Genomic DNA, 21,789 nt, shown 5'->3' on the forward strand with positions numbered 1-21,789 from the left:
CTAAGCACAAAAGTTTAATTATTCCATTATTTTTGTCCATTTCATTATATTTGCATGTTGCCCCTGCATGTATAGAGAATAAAATGCATCATTCATACACAATATAATATATATATATATATTATACAGTATAATATTGCAACATAGAGAAAAATATTCATTTTCTCAATAAAATAATCTGAATAAATACTAAATATATAACCATAACTGTTCTTTAGTATCGCAATCTATAAATAGGATTTGTATAACACACTTATATGACATCATGAAATAACATCAATCTATTTGTGTCAACATCACAACAGAACAAATCGAGGCTACTCCAGGATGTGAAAGATGAGTTCTAAGACGACCGAGCCCCCGCGACAGAGAGGGACGGCACTGTGAATGACGGGGATTAACTCGTTGTCTAGATCATTCATGTACAGGTCAGGTAATTTCTCCTCATTGCCTCCAATATCATAGCCCACCTATAAGTAGAGAGAGATGTTCACAGAATATTTCAACAAATTAATGTGAACAAAACATCGACTAGAAGTATGCTTTTATTTATCATTATTACATGTTTTCAAGTAATTAACTAACTGTAGTCCAATCTCAATAAGACTGCCTTGAGCTAGTGCTATGAATTTAAAACCAAACTCAGTAAAATGATGAAGCCATCACAGACACTTCATAAGGATTGCTTTTCAAAGAATTTGAAGAAAATCAAGAATACCTTGTCTGTCTCGAGGGTGACCCGTAGCCCGATTTTGACCAGGTTTGCCTCCTTCAGCCGGTCCAGGTGAGGGGTGAGGGCAATGCAGGCAGCATTGGCGAGTGTCTCCGCCATCCGACTAACGTCCACCGGCTCACGCGAGCCACCATCTTTGTTCTCGATAAAGAATACATCCGTCCAGCGGATGACTCGGTGTTCCCCAGCGTAGTCCGTGGCGTGGGGAATGTGAACACTAGTGATACCGTCCATTGCTTTACCATCTATTGGACTCTTTACTCTGTAAACAAACAGTCTCAATCTTAAGGACTTTTTACTCTGTGAACAAGTACAGTAATAAGCATTAATTTCAATCTATTGGACTCTTTGCTCTGTGATCAAGTAATAAACTTAATACATTTTTTCACTATGTAGTCAATTAATAAAAATACTACAGATTACACTTTTCACTTCTATTCACTACCATAATTACACATTTACAATTGTAACTACAAGTTTATTTTGGGTTCACGTTTAAAATACATTTATCACAATAATGAGTATCATTGGTGACTTTTCAGTGAACACCCAAGGAAAGACAACCATGACATTTTTTTATATCTTAATGAAGTTCAAAGCTAAGAAAGTCAGTCTCCTCCTCAACCTTCTTACCCTATGTTGATGTGTTTGTCCTCGCGGACCCACTGAATGAGGACCACTTCATCGGGTGACTGTGAGGACAGAGGACCGCAGGCTATGGTGAAGTCCTTCATGTCCTTGATGGACTGTTTGAGGGCGGCCATGGACTCGGGCGTGATCTGGACCATCAGCCCGTCCTCCACAATGCTCGACTTGGCCTTCAGTCCGGAACTTGGCTTCAATGCTCCATTGAACACAACAAAACTTGCCCCTGTCACTAAGATAAAAACATGCACATTTAAAAATTTCCCATCTATAATTTAACAAACTGAGATATTGAAAAATTCTCATGTGAAAGGTTGTCCTATAATATAAATGACAATCTTAAACATGAATATTTAATTTACACTTCTATTGAACCTATAATTTATTACAAAGCAGGATTTTTACCTTTCAATGCTTGTGAATTTTTTTTTAATTTTTCAAAGATTCTTCTGATTGACCATACTCAGATGAACATGAATCTGATCCACCCCAATATCATTGTCTTACCTTTCCGCGGCTTGTTCTGTATGTTGATGGCCTGAGTCTGATAATTCCCGTCGTCGTTTTGGATACACACCAAATGTGAGTCGGCCTCCGTACTGAAGCAAGCTCCGATGGCCATCACATGCTCATTGCTATTCTCCACTACTTTCATCAACTGTGTAAAATGATAATTGTATCAGCCTTAAATCACATGTATCAGGTACCTGTATTTAATCTTTGGGAAGACAATGATCAACTCCAAGGCGATTTTTATTTGATTTAAAAACAAAGTTCTATTGTGTCATATAAAAAGGCAACTAAAGACATTAATAGATATAAAGAATGGCACATTGTACTACATACAAATTAACCAAATAAGTATCATGTATCTTAGGTTTACACTGATTCCTTGTCCTTTTCATTCAAATTGAATCATGTACATCTATAACCTTGTACAATTGTGTATTTTTATCAGACAGGTAATTTATTAAAATACATACATATTTACATAGTGCTAATTTATAATTGGATACTCAGCTTGTATGCAAGAGATTCCTCAGATAATACAGAATACTCGGAGGCATTACCTTGTGTAACTTGCATCTTTGTAACAGGTAACTTAGTCATCCTATCATGTATTTTAGGTCTTTGTAAAGAATAACTTACATCTTCGTATCGATTGCGGGGGAAGTTGATGGTGGTTCGTTTATCCTGCATGTGGATCGTGATCCCGCGGATCTGAGGCAGCATGTACTGGAAATTCCTGAAGTCTGCCAGGAGATTCATGATGGTGTGTCCAATCTCAAAGAACACTGGTTTACGATTCCGAATGCTGATTAGTGGACACGGGTAGTCTACAAAGATAAAAAAATAAAATACATTCAAATCTGAAATGTCTTCTTTTTCTTACCATTATACTCTCTCTCTTTCTGTCTCCTTTATCTTATTTCTAACTAAGATCTCTTCATTGACTTAATTTATCTATTGAAAACAGATTTTAACCATTGGTAATTAACAGGTTAAACCTTTTTGTGTAAGACTTGTTTGTTAAATGCTTTTGAAGGAAACATGGTAAGAATATTCCTATATAAATCACATTGACTCTTTTTCAAATTCTTTCTTAATAAAAATAAATGCATAAACAGTAACTACAGTAACTTAGCAACAATATCTATTAAGTGTTAAACAAATAAAGATGAAACTACAATACAGAACAATAGATCTTACATCTGTACTCTGCTCCTAGCCTCAACAGGAGGCGGATAGGAAAGACTTTGGCCCAGGGCATTTCCCACTTCTGTAGGAGAATCCCAAACAGGTATGGAGGAGTGGGTAACACCAGTTTGTGCAGACACTGGAAGGTCGGCTTGATGTAGAGGAATCCCCCGTGGTCACGGTCGTCGAGGAATGTCTGGGTGAAGATCGAGTGACCCATGTCTGACACTGTGATACCTGTAGTGTAAAACAAAAGTCACTCACCATATATAATATTACACTAAAATCAACACCACAATATCTGTACTTATAATGGAAACACAAAATTACTTGTTTGCAAATTCATAACTGAAAATGATGCCTCCATACAATTAAATTATAAACATGGATACATGTTAAAATTGTCTCTGCTAGGATTTGAACCAGTCTTTGGACATAAAATGAGGCAAAATAGACATCAATACTGCCAACGTTGGGGGCATTACTAGTATGTGATGCTGTCTCTACCTTTGCCTGCGTCTTCATAGACGTGGTACAGATGTCGGAATATGTCCAGAGGAATCATGTCCTCCTCCGGCAGGCTCTCCAGAATGATCACGATTTCATCCTGACCGACGGTACACATTCCCTGAGTGGTGAAGCTCCAACACACTCGGTTCACACAACAGTCCACTGTAAGTACCACAAAGTCACAGTGTACGAACACATAACACTGGTTACACTCAAAAAGTTACTAAATTATCACTTACCAGGTATATATCTCTTGCATTTCAAAATACTATTACAATGTACACAATTCCATGGTGTGAGTTAATGAAAAATTAATTATTTTAAACAGGGTCACAGTGTACAAACACAACACCCCCCAAAAAAATTAATTACTTTCAATAGTGAGAGTTAATGCAAAGTGTGGACACTACATTTATTCTTTGTAAACAGACAACTTGGATGCAGACTTTTATAAGGAACTTGCATGCATTTTAAAGATGTATAGTAATACATAATTATGTTTCTTTGCTATCAGGTCATTAAAACTTTAGGTTCTGATAAAGTAATACAACTTACATGACAGAATCTTGATCAAGACATGGAGATTAGAGCAAAGAGCAAAAGTCACAGGGTCAGCATCTTCATCTGAAATTGAAAAACTAAACTCCATACCTTCATTTTATAAATCAAATATGATTCATATGCAAAGACATATTGGTAGTTAACATCTTTTCTTCTCTTAATTTAAAAAAATTTTTAGTAGAAGTAAAATCAAAATAAGAAAATCAAGATGTATATGATAATGGTATGTTACCTATGTACCGGTAGGTATATATAACACTCAGCTAGATAGCTACCGGTACATGTATACAAAGTACATGTATTTTGACACAAAGTATCAAAACTCAAAGTACATTGTAGCTTATAAGAAATAAAGTAGAATTAGACATCAGACAGTGTTACCTTTTATTTGTGGTAAGTACTTCTCCATGGCAGGCTGATCATCCAGAATTACCTCTGAGTAAAAATAACAAACACAGGTATTACAGAATACATAGAATCGGAGGGTATATGGCTGAATCATCATCAATCTTATGAGACCTACCTTCATTTGGTTTGACTGAGAGAACTACGGGAGGTAGCCCAGTCTCTGGAATCAGGCATTGAGTCCTGGACATCTCACCTGAGCGCACTCGTCTTCCACCCCCATCTACATAAATTTACACAGACTTTTGTAAACCTCATGATTTGGAAGATACTTATTTGTTAATTGGATGATAGCTCCTCCAATACAATTTTTAGTCTCAACCTACTGACTCATTTGACTTAATATAGATAACTCTACAAAAATTTACCTGCACTAGATTTTTCAACCCGTTTCTGATTGCGTGTGGATCGTCGCAGTGGCAGGCGGGAGGAGGCCTTGTTTGATCCGTCTAGTTCAGTGAGGTCACCACCAGGCCGAATTCCATCAGAAAATATCACTTGTTTGGGCTCCTGGCGTCTCTGGCTTCCTATAAATAGATTGACACATATAGCAGACAGCATAAAAAAACCCATTAAATTATTGAGGTCATAAAAGGCAGATACCTCCTCTGAATCAAATCTTACATGTCTCATGTCATGTCAACTTTTATAAAACATTTCCAATAATAATCTAAATTGTAATTAGCAAGATTGAAATGACCTACAATGCTGTTGTGCCTCTAAAGTTCGGGACAAACTTTAAGTGAGAGATACTCTCTTTTGAAAGGCTGCACTACTTTCCTGTGAGTTAATGTATGTATATATTTTCTGTTTTAACCAAGACATGTCTAAGTACATGTGTACTCACCGTCCCTCTTCAGAACACCTGCTGGGGTGGTGGCAGCAGGTGCTTCACCTGAGACCGCTGCACCCTGCACCCCGCCACTGTACACAGCCGCTGTAGAAAAGCAAAGCAAAGCTGGTCAACAAAAGATACTGCTGACAGAAAAGCCAATAAGCCTAATGCACACCACTATTAAATAACACAGTCAAATAAACTATACTTCCAACAGCAAAGCATTACAGCACAACAGCACTAAGTATGAAATATGCTTCAGAGGAGTTCACTGACCATTTATAGTGTATGCAGCATTAAATAAATACAGCCCTATTACCCATCCCCCAAAAAATTAAATTGCTGAACCAATTACTGTAAAATTGATGTGTTTGAGACCTGTGTATGGTTGTTGCTGATTACCTTCCAGGATCTGGTGACAAGGAACACACACCCGGGCCTCCTTGTTATCCATGTAAGGGAGGCGACTCTTCAAGTTACAGCAAGCGGAACACAGAACCTGTCAATGTAAGGGGTGTACAGAGCGCTCAGAACAATACAAACTCGTAGTATATCATCAGGAAAGCTTCTTGACTTTATGGTAATCTAGGAGCAAGGTCTTTTATTTTAACAATTTGTACATTATGCAGTAAACCAAGTATTATACATGTAATTTTTTCATTAAGGAATGACCACGAAGTGACTAAGAAGTAATCCACAACAATCAATTTTTACAAGAGGGTGTTTTAATTTTATCTCATAAAAATTCATTGCATCCCAATAACACTTGATTTACAGCACTCATTATTCCCTGTTTTGCCGGACAAAGAATCCCTCACCTTTCCACAGCCTCTACAATGGTGTCTTCTCTTGGTGAAGGTAAACCTGAGGTCACAGCTCATACAGGTGAGAGCCTGACTGTCTGGGATCCACACCGGGGCCACATGCCCCACCCCCAGGGGATTAAACCCTGCCCCCTGGGGCTCTTCTGCTGATGCATTGGTTTCAGGTGCAGCATTAGGATCTACAGTACAAGTCATTTGTTTATTTATTTGAAACTAGTTATATAGATGTGTATGTCATAGCCATGCTTCACTATTACATTTACATCTTTAGCTTAGTATGTAGACAGATCAAAGAAACTCAATCATCATAAACTGACAGGAAATGTATTTATCACACCATCACAGATTTACATTCATAAAATAAATCTATCAACAAAAATCAGGAAACTAATTAATGACATTTAAATTAAAAAACAAATGAGAATAAAACTAAATTCTTAAAATTAAAATTTTGAGATATTCTATCTACTATTTGAACAGACATGCTGAACAAAATCAGACTCTTCTGAAGGAAATATTTTAGAAAAGCACGAGCATATTACTTTCTTCATCCGTTGAAAGGATTTTTACTAGCATTTACAGAAATAACAGAGAGAGTCTGTTTACCCTGATCTTCCTGTGACGTCCGCCCCTCGGGTGTTCCGTCCATATCCGGGCTGGTCTGGGTGTTGTTGGGGTACGGGAATGTATAGGGAGCTGAGGACCTCTCTTGGCCCCCGTCACCCCTAGGGGGGAGCTTCAGACTATTGGGTCTCCTCTGCTGGTGGGGAATCCCATCCCCAGGGCCCCAGGAGTGGGGACGGTCGGGTAATTGACCACCGTCCCCCTGAGGCCTCATCACAGCCTCTTCCAAACCACTTTCCTGCAGAGACAGTGCGATGGCCATGGCTAGGTCTGGATCCATCTCCTCCTCCACCGAATGACTGTTCTGAACACAAGAGTCGGTACTAACAACAGCTTGATCCCTAGGGTCCTGTCCAGCACTGGGTTCACTATGTGTGGCTACTTGTTCTACTGCTTCATTTGGCATAATGTCTGGAACCTGCGGCGGTTGGTCTGAGAGACCAGTCACAGGTTGGGAGGGCTCTTTTGGGCGAGCTCCAACACCCATATTGGGGGGTAGTGGCCGTGGAGCATTGAGATCCTGTAGGCTGTCAGGGGGCTCACTTTGTGTGACAGTGTTCATGTTCATGATGGCTTGATCCTGAGAGATTTGTTCATGTCCCACTTCTTGACTCAATTTCTCTGACTTGTCACTAGTGACATCACAATGCTGATTCTCTGTCTTTGTCTCAGTGAAATTACTTTCGTTTGCATTTTCCATTATCTGATTTCCCTTCTGAGATAAGTCAGTAAAGTCTTGGGGGTGGATCACAGGTTCCTCTGGGTCAACGTTTCTCTGTCCATCCGCTCCAACATCACCAATCACATCACCAAGGTAACTTTCCATATCAGATATGTCCACCTCTGAATCTGTGAATCCCACAGCAGTTGGTGCTACAATAGCTGGAGATTCACTGACATTTCCTGTAGCAGAAAAGGCCTCTCTGTTCACAATCCTGGCATCACTAGAGGAGTGTCCATTATTACCAGGAACTCTTGCCAGTTCCTCTGATACTGCAACAGAATCCTTTAAAGCTTCAGATTCAGACACAAATTCATGTGAGTTGGACTGTGTTTTGTCATCCTCTGAATTAGCTGGAATTGTCTCCTTTGTCACTGAAGAATCCTGTTCTTTCACAAAACTGTCATAAACCTTGACACTGGTGTCTTCACTATGAAGACTGGGTCCATTACTGGTTGTACCCATATCATGCGTGTTATTACTGTCCAGACTTGACTGCAGGCCTTTTTGTCTATCCAATGAATTTGTATCCTTTGAACTACTCTCCATGTTGTTTACAACAGACCTCTGCTCTCCAAATGCAGAAACAGAGGGGCCCATGTTCTCCACACTACTGGCTTTGTTCTCTGTTAAACTGTAGTTCGAAGAAGTATTTGTAATCTTTGGACTTAAAGAGCTGCTGATATCACGGTCCACAGGTCCTGCATGTGAATTTGTATGAAGGGCAGTGCTGCTAGCTTCCTGGTGTTGCTGGAAGTTGCCAGCAGGAAGTGGCACTGGTTGCAGTTCTTGATTTGTTGGTGAGAGGGTGGTGTTGCTGTCAATACTGTTCACCCCCGAGTCCACAGAGTTGTAAATGGAGGGGTAGGTTTGTGGAGCAACCTGCTGATGGGATCCCATCTTCTGTGGGATGTATGTATTTCTGTCCTTTGTTTGGGAATGATAAGCTAAAGATGACCTGATGTCATCTGTTTTCTCCCCAACCTCTTGTATGTAGGTCAAATTGGACTTGTTGACCCCATTAGAGATGGCATGTGCGAGGTCAGGAGGAAAGGGCTGGTTTTCATACACGGGGGTGAACTCGTCCCGAGCCTGTACAGGATACTTGTAGTCCTGTGATCCGTTGGTGATCACATGACCCAGGTCTAGCTTATGATCACCATTAATAACCAGGTGACCTGGTTTAGTGATGTTCTTCTCCCCCACGGAACAGTGGTCAGTGACGCTGGACTTGAAGTCTGTGGAGGGCGCAAAGTCAGCCTCGGATAGGTCAAATTGATCGGTCGGGCTGTACGGGATGTCGTATGCCGTCATCTGGTTTGCATGGTTGGTGCTTGCAGCGGACCATGATGTTTCAGAGGAGACAGCGACATTGGACAGGTCCTCCCAAGGTCGCTCGTCCTTCAGGGCCACGTAGCTGGAGTAGTCCGAGGGCCGTGTCTCCTGCCCCGGACAACTTTTCTTCCCCGTCTCTGTCAAAAACAACAAATCTATCAATCAATACCTCCTCAATAAATTGAGCTGTTCATCATACAATTCCATTGTGTCATTCTACAGAACTTTATTTGGGGTGTGGGGTAGGATTAATGTTCTTTACGAAATATTAGGTTTAAATGAGGCAATAAAAACTTTACTTAAAAAAATAAACTTCAATTATGAAAGTTTTCAGAATGTACATGTATAAATTTAAGTGTAGTATATAAAAAAAATTAAAAATAGGTTGATGTATATAAAACTGTAATCACATCAAACAAGAAGTGAAGAGGAGGGTATAATTTATCCTAAGTTCAAGGATAAAATCACATATTTTCCAAATAATCATTCAGTCTATGGCCTAAGGTAAATATTTATAAAAAGGAAGCAAGGGTAATTTATATATATATATATATATCATACATAAGTTTCTTCCCTAAAATACAAACATTTTTGAGTCAAAATCCTTTTCTTTTATTTTTGGAAAAGGTCTTTCTCATATTAATGCTCATTGAAATCAAATTTAATCTTTGCCTCCATTTAAGAAAATGCTAGCAAATGAGGGAGTTAGCAAAAATAAAAGTTCCTTATAATTATCCAAGATTTCCTTATACAGTAGTTCCTTATAAGTGAGTTATAATCCTCTAAAATAGACATGTACAGTGATTAATAACCATGGTGGTGGGAGGGGGTGAGCAATAAGGGCAATAAGATAACAGTATGGGCGATGCTGGTAATAAGCTTCACACCATTATTCTGTAAATGTATATGTATCTTGACTTTCCTTAGCCTTTGCATTACTTTTATTACATTTTTTGGATGTGAGACACAAAATTTTCAGAAGCACTACATGATCATGACACAAGAAACAAATTTTCAAACCCTCACCCTCTGCCTCAAAGTCATCTAAAACTTTATCCAAGTCCACAATCAAACTGTCCATGTCTGCGAGAAAGGTCACACTGTCGAGGAAAAAGAAAACTTTACAACAATTTAGCCCTTGTGTGACCTCTTGTTTCTGTATTGAATGATCATTGAAATGTAAATTTTTACCTTTTTGAGATTTCAGATTACTGTGTAACATGAAAAGTATTAAAATGTTACCATATTTCATGTTAGTGTAACGGATCATCAAGATTTATCATAATGATTGTCATATTTTTCAGAAGCAATTAAGACTTTTGACAACCTTATTAAGATCTAAAATGAAGATCATATGACTTAAAGTACAAAAAAGCATTAATGGTAGACTTCAAATAACTCGAACTCCAAGACTGCTTCTAACTTTGAAATTGACTTAACATGAACTTACCTTTTAGTGACCTGGATAAAATATCTGACCAATCACAAATGCTGAGGTCATGTTGTGGGCCCTATACAGCAACACAGGTACAGAGATTGGTCTTTGTCTGAGACTCATCCAAACTAACAAAGATAAATAATAATCCAAATATTTCATAATTTACAATATCCTCAATTAAGAAAATGTCAGAGAGAGTGATAAATATTAACTGTTTGTAAATGGAACCACAGTTTGATACAGAAAAAGATACTGCCCTTCCAAGTTGAGAAAGAATCCAAGAAAAAGAATACAGATATCAACTATACTGATAAATCATCAGCAACTTGTAAATATCTTGGACTTCATAGCTGCTTTTTTTCCATTAACACACAATTTAAAAATCAGTTGTGTACACTTATTTGACAATGTCCAAATATTTTCCCTTTGCAATTGCTTTCCTGTATAAATTACAAACCAGCATGGCTACTTGTATCTGCCTCTCTGCACAACACTACACTGACTACAGTCCTTATGTATGATTACATGTTCTCGTTATGACATAATCATACTAAACATTAACAACAAATCCTGTCAGTAAGAAAGTTATTTGTTTCAATAGATCATATTTTCTGATTAACTGTGAAACTGTACCGCCAATTTAAAGTTCAAAGTATCAAACACATGTTTAAATAAATATCTGACACTCATAATAACTCAACAAATATATAAGAAACAGGAATTTACAAAATAAACATTTTTTTTCTGTCATTGGTTCTCAAACACATAATATACTGGTTTTCTCTTGAATACATAAAATTCATTCAAAATGAAACTTTATGAATCCATGACATATGGTCACAATCCTTCACCATCCAGTGTAATTAACTGTGTAATGAAACCAGATCTTTATACACAGGGTACATTTCAGAAGAGGGAAAAATCTGGACATCTATGTACTAAGGATAAGGAAACATTAAACTAACTGCTACATCAAATCAATAAAAAATGAATCAATAAACCTCTATAGAATGGACAAACATTTAAAACATATTTACAAGAGGGAAATGAATGTTATAAAATATCTATAAATAAATACAAATACGTACAGTTCTTTCATTCATATCACTGACCTAGCTTCTTCCTCCCCAGAACTTATTTTAAGATAAACTTAAGGTCATTAAGTATATTAGAAAATCATTTACTTTCTCACACAAAATGAAATGCATCCAGTGATTCGCTACTTGGGGATGATTAATCTTTGGTGCATTCGAAGGAAGGGTCTAACCAAATGCCTGTCTGAACCTTACCATTGTGTACAGCTGTACCGTAAATTAGTCAGTAAAGAATCGTTTACCTTTATTTGGGCGATAACTTGGTGGTTGTTGAGCTGTACAGTGCATCAATCGTCTTCTTCATGACAATCTTTAGCTGTCAGTGATCTCACAGATTATTTTCATGAAAGGTCAAGGTCGGACTAAAGTCACGTGATTTTATATTGACTTTCTGAAAGATGCGTTTGTGTAAAGTTAGAAAAACCCACAAAATGCATGTACGAAATATGACTTATATAACTGTTGGAAACATTTCATGAAAAACGGGCAATTCTTATAATCTTGAGCTTGCTGTATATTAAATTAACAAACAACAATCTTGCCATTTAAAATCTAATGCTTCATTTGCTTTGCGCGAGGGTGTCTTTTATATAATTTTGCGGCTTCGAAAACTTTCATTTGAGAGAATTTCGTGGTAAGATAAAATGAAAGTACAATTTCAGATTGCACATCAGTGTTGTAAGATACACACCAGAAAGGTGTTGGGTCTATATAATAGAGAGATGGCGAACAAAAAACAACTGTTTAAGTATTTGCTGGTTTTGGATTTTGAGGCTACTTGTGATAACAAACACCAGCCTGTCCCACAGGTAAGTACCACCAGCATGCATAACGTTGCAATGCCTAAAACTGTAACGTAACAGTTTTTCAAAAATTCAGTGTGTTTGTACCAGGGACGTATATAGTATATACGTCCCTGCTTTGTACTATGGTTTTATAGTCTGTCCCAAGTTATTGCTTCCATCAATTTTTGATGTCAGATTTTTAATAAAAGTACACATACCTGTACATGTGAGAGAAATACAATTGAAATCGATGAAAGGGAATATATCCAAGATATCTTCATTGAACAATTATCCCTTTTCACTCATAAAATTTCACAGGAATGAAAACAATTTTCTTACGGAGATTTATGATGGGAAATGTTTACATCTTTTCTCCATTCGGAATACACTCGGAATACATCGTGCAATTTTTTAACGTTTAATCATCCGGGCTTATTAATGGCTGATGCAATGCAAAATCTCCGTAGACTTTCAATTTTGGGATGTGTATTAAAACCTGAAGCGGTAGTGGGGGGTTTCAAAACAGATAATCTTGATTTTTCATATTAGTGGATGAACGTAGTTTAAGCACAAAGGTATTTACTACTATTGAAATATTAAGCAAAAAGTGGTGGAAGCAAAAACTCGGACAAAGTATAGTCTGTTGATTGGTTATTATGCATAGTGTTAGTTTGGTTATTGCCTGTCCCTAGATATATATGCCGCACACCTCCTTAAATTGTTCTGTGTTATAGACCTTGATCTGAGTTTGAACGATGTACATTGTACATTCAATAGCGTAAAGAAAATCCCAAGATTTCTCTTTGAAACGCCCCTCTAGCTTGTCAGATTTCAATAAACCGCTGAAAATTAAAAGTCTATGGGGATTTTCTATTGCTAAAGAGATGAAGGTACCCGGATGATAATTCAATGAATGATTATATAATTTACGTTTTCCAAAACAGGGCAGGTTGTTTATTAACTTCCGTAATAATTCAAGGTTAACATTTATCATAAGGTAGAGGAGATCTTATGATATTGATTTTGTGATAACGCAGTTTTAAAAACAGTTATATTGACATAGTCATAATTTAAAAACTTGATAGCTCTTACTTACTCTATCAGTTATACTTGATTCCCCACTGGTAAAACATGTTGCAAATATGGAGAGTTATGCACAGTTCCATATTAATAATATTAATAAAAACTGCAAATTTAATGTGCTCAAAAATTTGCATGATATATAAGTTTTGAAATTATTTTTCCAATTTCCTTGCTGACGTATATATATAATCTGTTGGAAATAAATTCATGGCACTCTACAGCTTATGTTGTCAATTTACCAGTACAGTTAAACTTGTTTAGTACAAACATGAATATAGCAAAATAGTGGATATCACACAGTTTTGTGGAGTTCTTGGAAAAATTCCTAACAAAGCTTTGCATAATTTTACAGTTACTTGTTACCTTTTACGGTTAATTTGGATATAAAATATTATGAATAGATTGTGCTCATTTTTAGAAATGAAAAATTACAAAATTTAAAACTTTTAATAAAGAATTTCTTTATAGTTTAAAAATTTAGCACTATCATTTAACATAATAGTTTTAATGAATTTATTTGGAAATTCACATAAATTCTTCAATTTGCAAATCTGGTAATTTTAAGTTTCAAAAAGATTCATTTTCATTTCAGCCTCGATAAGCAACAATTGTAGTCGGATGGAAGAAAACATGTATACAACAAATTCCCTATACTTAATACTACAAATTTGTTATAAAAAAGATATAACAAATTGGATATAACAAAGTAAATCCATTGGTCCCTATGACCTCGCTATAACAGAGTTTTATTGTACTTTTCTCAGAAATATGGGTAATTTTGGCACACACCCTTGCAAACTTCAGAAGTTAAAGTGTGTGATGTCCATGACGTACCTAATATATTAGTTGTAATTTTACCTAACAGTAATCAAAATTACTCTGCTCCAATTTATAAGTTTTTTTTACGATTGAATAGAATTTATGAGGCATAAATGATAAGGAAAATGAGAGAGAGAGAGTATTATTGAATTCTATACAAGCCTGAGAATATTGTTTTGTATCTGTGGGATATATCATTATTTATTCACTTTTAAGCTTGTGCATGTATGAAGAATGAGGAGAATGTCACAATTAATTTCTTACTTTTCATTTTTTTTTTAAGATTGAAGTGCTTTAACACCAAGCATGTCAAACATGTACATTTACTGGTGAACTTTAATAAGTCAAACATAAAATGGTATCTTAAATTGCCATATGGTTTATGGAAATATATTGGAAGTCCTAAATACTGTCTCTATATGAATTTAATTTGATCTTCAATATATCAAATCTTAGGGTATGGAACATTTCATATCAATCCCCAATTCTCTTGAGTTCAAAATAAAGATTGGACTGTATATTAATTAGAAGTGGAAGTGTGATCCCCCCTTGCTAAACAATTAAGTTTTGGAAGGGATATTACATCATAAATGTGTGACAGCACTTCGTTTAAAAGGTGGTGCTCTGTTTAACCATGCTCTTCTTTATGTAAATGTCTTTCCTGAATTGTTTTTGTAGGAAATCATTGAGTTTCCAGTCATCAAAATAAACACAACTACTCTTGAATCAGAGGCCATTTTCCATACATATGTTGAACCAGATGTCAACCCCAAACTTTCTCCATTCTGTACAGAGGTAAATATAAAAAACAGTGACGTCTTTGACAGGCTATAAAAGGAAGTTAACATAATGACTAAGAAGGTATGATAATAGCTTTAAGGTCAGTCTGAACAAAGGGCGAGATAGATTCCCATTGAAAGCACATATTTTATACTTAATAGAATTTAGAAAATTTCACCAATTTGTCGCTTAACAGAATAAATATAAGATAATTTACAACCTCCAAAGGTAGACTTGAGTAATTTTATGACCTGATATGCAGATATCATTTTATGAACCAGATGACTGACCTTTGAGTTTGTTTCCCCACTACCCTGGTCATCTTATCACAAGATGTCTGTTTTCTATTACATGTATCAGTGATACAGGAAGTACATACACTGTATGTGAAAGTTTGATCAATGCCTTGTGTAAATTATGTAACACACTATTTGGTGTCAGTATGTAGTTTATTACATCTACTGTATTTTCGTAATCATTTTACGCATGAACAGGAGATGCAAAAAAGACCAAGTAGATAATTTTTAAAATTAAAACCCAAAATAACCCAGTTAAGCAGTCATTCTGAGAAATATTGGTGTCTGAAGAAAATAATTAAAGTGCTACGATCTCAATCCACCCTCAATCCCCTCATGTATACACCACATGTGATCTTTCAGTTATTGTTCTTTGAAGTGCTCCTGATGTATGTATTGTACTTACAAATATGTGTTGTTTTTCCTTCAGCTGACAGGAATCAGGCAGTCTCAGATTGATGGTCAGCCTCATCTCACCGAGGTTCTAGACAAGGTATGGCTAGCACAGAGTCAGGTCGCCTCCATTGTATAAATTGTTACAAGGTTTCCTATTTTAATTCAACCAACTTGCAATTCCTAACAATTTTATTATACTGGTACTGTACCAGTTATCGGCTAAAATTTAACGTTTTCTTTCTGTAATTCCTTATTTCTTGATATTTTTGGATAAAGCTTGGCATACTGTAAAAAGTGAACTCCTTATTTATTAATCTGTTAGTTTATATCATTATTTAGAACCCAAAACATCTTGTTTTGTGCTTTTAAGCACGCCCCGAATTTGCCGAGTTTTTACGATTTACTGTACCAGTTATCGGCTTCGTGATAATAACATAGTAAAAATCCGTGTTCATGTTGATTTTATACTCTGCTAAATGTAGTTTGAATTATGCCCCTTGTGAGGTCAGACTAACGTATTCGGGGTCATGATACATTATAAAAAAACTCATAAAATAATTCGTTTATTATCATACGGTAATACACCAAATCGTATACTATTCAATACATAATTGTGCAATCAGGCGTTCAATTGCGCTACGAATCTCTCGGAAATTCGTGAATTCCTTTTGTTTATGCATGTTAAATATATTGATTTTATATGTCAAATCAAAGAAGGGATATAATAACGTATCACAAAGAGGTAATATTCTATTTAACTTATTACGTCACTTCCCCCACTGCTGAAAGTGCAAAGATGTAAAATCAGCGGTAAACAATGATCGTTTAAGCTCATGTATAAAACATATTCAAGAAAGTTTTCAAGCAAACTTACTTTTCTTTATTCGAAAAAGACGACTGAATTAAAAAAATCTTGGGTTATCGCGTGCTATAAACCCGAACTCTCAGTTTAGCCGATAACTGGTCTCAGCCGATAACTGGTACAGTACCAGTAGAGGTGTTTGTGCATTTGATAACGTTGACTGATTTGGACATGTTAGCCCGGGTTCAAGTCCAGTCTGTCAATATTGCACAGTAATAAACTGGTTTGCTGCAACTAATTTCAAGACCAAGCCTTTTTCAGTGAAAATATAAAAACAAATGCAGGTTATACACACTATTTTGTGGAGAGTAATATTCAGACAAGTTTCACGGAAATCTCACAAACATTATCTTTTACAAAAGTAAAAATTCAGTTTGTTAAAAGAATCGTTTGATTCCTGATATTTAAAGATAAACTCTCTCATCCACTGAAAGGAATTGTTGTTCTGGAATCATCATGTGTCTTTGAACGGTCTATTTCTATACCATCCTCACTGACTGCTTGTTGTTTGACTTTCCTCGGTCTATTTCTATACCATCCTCACTGACTGCTTGTTGTTTGACTTTCCTCGGTCTATTTCTATACCATCCTCACTGACTGCTTGTTGTTTGACTTTCCTCGGTCTATTTCTATACCATCCTCACTGACTGCTTGTTGTTTGACTTTCCTCGGTCTATTTCTATACCATCCTCACTGACTGCTTGTTGTTTGACTTTCCTCGGTCTATTTCTATACCATCCTCACTGACTGCTTGTTGTTTGACTTTCCTCGGTCTATTTCTATACCATCCTCACTGACTGCTTGTTGTTTGACTTTCCTCGGTCTATTTCTATACCATCCTCACTGACTGCTTGTTGTTTGACTTTCCTCGGTCTATTTCTATACCATCCTCACTGACTGCTTGTTGTTTGACTTTCCTCGGTCTATTACTATACCATCCTCACTGACTGCTTGTTGTTTGACTTTCCTCGGTCTATTTCTATACCATCCTCACTGACTGCTTGTTGTTTGACTTTCCTCGGTCTATTTCTATACCATCCTCACTGACTGCTTGTTGTTTGACTTTCCTCGGTCTATTTCTATACCATCCTCACTGACTGCTTGTTGTTTGACTTTCCTCGGTCTATTTCTATACCATCCTCACTGACTGCTTGTTGTTTGACTTTCCTCGGTCTATTTCTATACCATCCTCACTGACTGCTTGTTGTTTGACTTTCCTCGGTCTATTTCTATACCATCCTCACTGACTGCTTGTTGTTTGACTTTCCTCGGTCTATTTCTATACCATCCTCACTGACTGCTTGTTGTTTGACTTTCCTCGGTCTATTTCTATACCATCCTCACTGACTGCTTGTTGTTTGACTTTCCTCGGTCTATTTCTATACCATCCTCACTGACTGCTTGTTGTTTGACTTTCCTCGGTCTATTACTATACCATCCTCACTGACTGCTTGTTGTTTGACTTTCCTCGGTCTATTTCTATACCATCCTCACTGACTGCTTGTTGTTTGACTTTCCTCGGTCTATTTCTATACCATCCTCACTGACTGCTTGTTGTTTGACTTTCCTCGGTCTATTTCTATACCATCCTCACTGACTGCTTGTTGTTTGACTTTCCTCGGTCTATTTCTATACCATCCTCACTGACTGCTTGTTGTTTGACTTTCCTCGGTCTATTTCTATACCATCCTCACTGACTGCTTGTTGTTTGACTTTCCTCGGTCTATTTCTATACCATCCTCACTGACTGCTTGTTGTTTGACTTTCCTCGGTCTATTTCTATACCATCCTCACTGACTGCTTGTTGTTTGACTTTCCTCGGTCTATTTCTATACCATCCTCACTGACTGCTTGTTGTTTGACTTTCCTCGGTCTATTTCTATACCATCCTCACTGACTGCTTGTTGTTTGACTTTCCTCGGTCTATTTCTATACCATCCTCACTGACTGCTTGTTGTTTGACTTTCCTCGGTCTATTTCTATACCATCCTCACTGACTGCTTGTTGTTTGACTTTCCTCGGTCTATTTCTATACCATCCTCACTGACTGCTTGTTGTTTGACTTTCCTCGGTCTATTTCTATACCATCCTCACTGACTGCTTGTTGTTTGACTTTCCTCGGTCTATTTCTATACCATCCTCACTGACTGCTTGTTGTTTGACTTTCCTCGGTCTATTTCTATACCATCCTCACTGACTGCTTGTTGTTTGACTTTCCTCGGTCTATTACTATACCATCCTCATTGATTACTTGTTGTTTGACAGATGTTCCCTGCATGGATGGAGCAACATGGACTACTGGATCCAGAGAACAGTAGTTTATTTGTCACCTGTGGGGACTGGGACCTCAAGACAATGTGAGTCTTTGTTAGATGTAACATGTGTGTACAGAGTGGGGCCTCTGAAATATGTGTTTTTGTTTGAGGTAACATGTAGGTCCAGAGAAGAATGTCTGTGAGTAGAATGTCTTTGAGTCTTTGTTAGGGGTAATTTGTATGTACAGTATAGGACCTCAAGAAGATGTCAAGTCTTTGTGGGACATAGCACCCATCTCCATAGTAGAACCTCTCAATAGATGGGAGTCTTCGTTGGAGTTAATATGTACGTACAGAGTAGGTCCTCTGGAATATATGTGTGTTTGTTGGAGGTAACATATATGTACCGAGAGGGACATCTGAACATGCTTGTGTTTGTTTTGGGTAGCATATATGTATAGAGTAGGACCTCTCAATCAACATGAATGTTTCTAGAGTCTGTAACCTGATGTATGTCTTGAAGGTCATGACTGGGTTGGGGGAATATTGGTCATTACGGGATATGAATCAGGATATGTAATACCGGTATATCATGTCAGAAGCATATCTTCCTCAGTTTGTCTCTCTGCAAAATGAATATTGTTAATATTTTGAATTGTTAATATTTTTATCAGGGGAAGGATAAATCATACTGTGAGTAAACATGAGGGAATGGTAACAAGAAATAGTTTTGTAGATTAAACACCTTGTTATGTGTTCAACAGGTTACCATCACAGTGTTCATACCTAAAGAAACAACCGGCAGATTATTTCCATAAATGGTGCAACATTAAAAAGGTATAGTACTCCAGATTATAGGGCAGCGTGACATCATACCACAGTACTACATCAACCATGTCTATCTGTTATACAGTACAGAATCACAGTCATTGTTTCTATTTCACAGCATGGAATTCTATGACCATGTATGTAATAAAGAATATTGTAATGTCACACCTCATAGGAAAAAATATCTTGGAAAATGTTTTGTGTTCGTAAACTTGAAATCTAAAATGTAAAATGGAAATAATTCTTTATTTAAGTTCTTTCATATACCGTACAGGAACTAATGGACTGGTACCATCAAAATACTTACCAGTATATTGAATCAGCAGCTTTATATTGACAGGCTTTCTGTGATGTCACCTCAAAATATCCTAGGGGTATGATGGAAATGTTGACTGTGCTAGGAATTCCCCACACAGGACGGCATCACAGCGGAATAGGTAAAGAATCTATACAATCCCAAGAAGGAACAATCTCAACATAGGGTACCACCACTATATAATTCCAACATAGGGTACAACCACTGTACACTCCAAACATAGGGTATTACCACTATACAATTCCAACATAGGGTACAACCACTATACAATTCCAACAAACGGTACCACCACTTTATAATTACAACATAGGGTATTACCACTATACACTACCAGAATAAGGTATTACCACTATACAATTCCAACATTGGGTACCACCACTATACAATTCCAACATAAGGTACCAACACTATACAATTCCAACATAGGGTACCACCACAATACAATTCCAACATAGGGTACGACCACTATACAATTCCAACATAGGGTACCAACACTATACAAGTCCAACATAGGGTACCAACACTATACAATTCCAACATGGGGTACCACCACAATACAATTCCAACATAGGGTACGACCACTATACAATTCCAACATAGGGTATTACCACTATACACTACCAGAATAAGGTATTACCACTATACAATTCCAACATAGGGTACCACCACTATACAATTCCAACATAGGGTACCAACACTATACAATTCCAACATAGGGTATTACCACTATACAATCCCAACAATGGGTACCACCATTATACAATTCCAACATAGGGTACCACCATTGTACAATCCCAACATAGGGTACCAACAATGTACATTTCCAATATAGGGTACCACCATTATACAATCTTAATACATGTATCGGTAACCACCACTGTACAGTTCAAACATAGGGTACCACCACTGTACACTCCCATCATTGGGTACCACCACTGTACACTCCCATCATTTGGTACCACCACTTTACAGTTCCAACATTGGGTACCACCACTATACAGTCCCATCATAGAGTACCACCACTGTACACTCCCATCATAGGGTACCACCACTGTACACTCCCATCAAAGGGTACCGCCACTGTACACTCCCATCATAGAGTACTGCCACTGTACACTCCCATCATAGGGTACCACCACTGTACACTCCCATCATAGAGTACTGCCACTGTACACTCCCATCATAGGGTACCACCACTGTACACTCCCATCAAAGGGTACCGCCACTGTACACTCCCATCATAGAGTACTGCCACTGTACACTCCCATCATAGAGTACTGCCACTGTACACTCCCATCATAGGGTACCACCACTGTACACTCCCATCATAGAGTACTGCCACTGTACACTCCCATCATAGGGTACCACCACTGTACACTCCCATCATTGGGTACCACCACTGTACACTCCCATCAAAGGGTACCGCCACTATACAGTCCCATCATAGAGTACCACCACTGTACACTCCCATCATAGGGTACCACCACTGTACACTCCCATCAAAGGGTACCGCCACTGTACACTCCCATCATAGAGTACTGCCACTGTACACTCCCATCATAGAATACTGCCACTGTACACTCCCATCATAGGGTACCACCACTGTACACTCCCATCAAAGGGTACCGCCACTGTACACTCCCATCATAGAGTCCTGCCACTGTACACTCCCATCATAGAGTACTGCCACTGTACACTCCCATCATAGGGTACCACCACTGTACACTCCCATCAAAGGGTACCGCCACTGTACACTCCCATCATAGAGTACTGCCACTGTACACTCCCATCATAGAGTACTGCCACTGTACACTCCCATCATAGGGTACCACCACTGTACACTCCCATCAAAGGGTACCGCCACTGTACACTCCCATCTTAGAGTACTGCCACTGTACACTCCCATCATAGAGTACTGCCACTGTACACTCCCATCATAGGGTACC

The 21,789-nt window shown here is 37.6% G+C and overlaps 2 protein-coding genes across 3 annotated transcripts in view; one reads left to right on the plus strand and one right to left on the minus strand.

Annotated features, from left to right (window-relative positions):
* Window positions 1-15,257, minus strand: LOC128167118 (uncharacterized). Of its 2 annotated transcripts, XM_052832656.1 has the most exons (19): window positions 15,181-15,257; window positions 11,666-11,814; window positions 10,342-10,454; window positions 9,918-9,991; window positions 6,818-9,028; window positions 6,206-6,390; window positions 5,790-5,886; window positions 5,400-5,489; window positions 4,921-5,079; window positions 4,671-4,775; window positions 4,529-4,582; window positions 4,142-4,210; window positions 3,584-3,748; window positions 3,089-3,313; window positions 2,528-2,715; window positions 1,886-2,036; window positions 1,367-1,610; window positions 719-995; window positions 1-470 (listed from the first exon to the last, which is right to left on the minus strand). In XM_052832656.1, exons 4-19 carry the CDS (start codon window positions 9,970-9,972, stop codon window positions 318-320), a joined length of 4,428 nt encoding a protein of 1,475 aa, XP_052688616.1. In that variant the 5' UTR covers window positions 9,973-9,991; window positions 10,342-10,454; window positions 11,666-11,814; window positions 15,181-15,257; the 3' UTR covers window positions 1-317. The 2 variants fall into 2 exon arrangements, with proteins under 2 accessions (XP_052688616.1, XP_052688617.1); XM_052832657.1 differs by lacking the exon at window positions 5,400-5,489.
* LOC128167123 (ERI1 exoribonuclease 3-like) overlaps window positions 12,037-21,789 on the plus strand; it is an 11,033-nt gene continuing 1,280 nt past the window's right edge. Inside the window, exons 1-6 of the mRNA XM_052832671.1 lie at window positions 12,037-12,232; window positions 14,789-14,905; window positions 15,617-15,679; window positions 18,710-18,801; window positions 19,464-19,536; window positions 19,868-19,964. Coding sequence (XP_052688631.1) covers window positions 12,068-12,232; window positions 14,789-14,905; window positions 15,617-15,679; window positions 18,710-18,801; window positions 19,464-19,536; window positions 19,868-19,964 — 607 coding nt within the window. The 5' untranslated portion in view covers window positions 12,037-12,067. The remainder of the gene's footprint in view (window positions 12,233-14,788; window positions 14,906-15,616; window positions 15,680-18,709; window positions 18,802-19,463; window positions 19,537-19,867; window positions 19,965-21,789) is intronic.

The sequence above is a fragment of the Crassostrea angulata genome, chromosome 10 (genome assembly GCF_025612915.1).
Source record: "Crassostrea angulata isolate pt1a10 chromosome 10, ASM2561291v2, whole genome shotgun sequence".
NCBI lineage: Eukaryota > Metazoa > Mollusca > Bivalvia > Ostreida > Ostreidae > Magallana > Magallana angulata.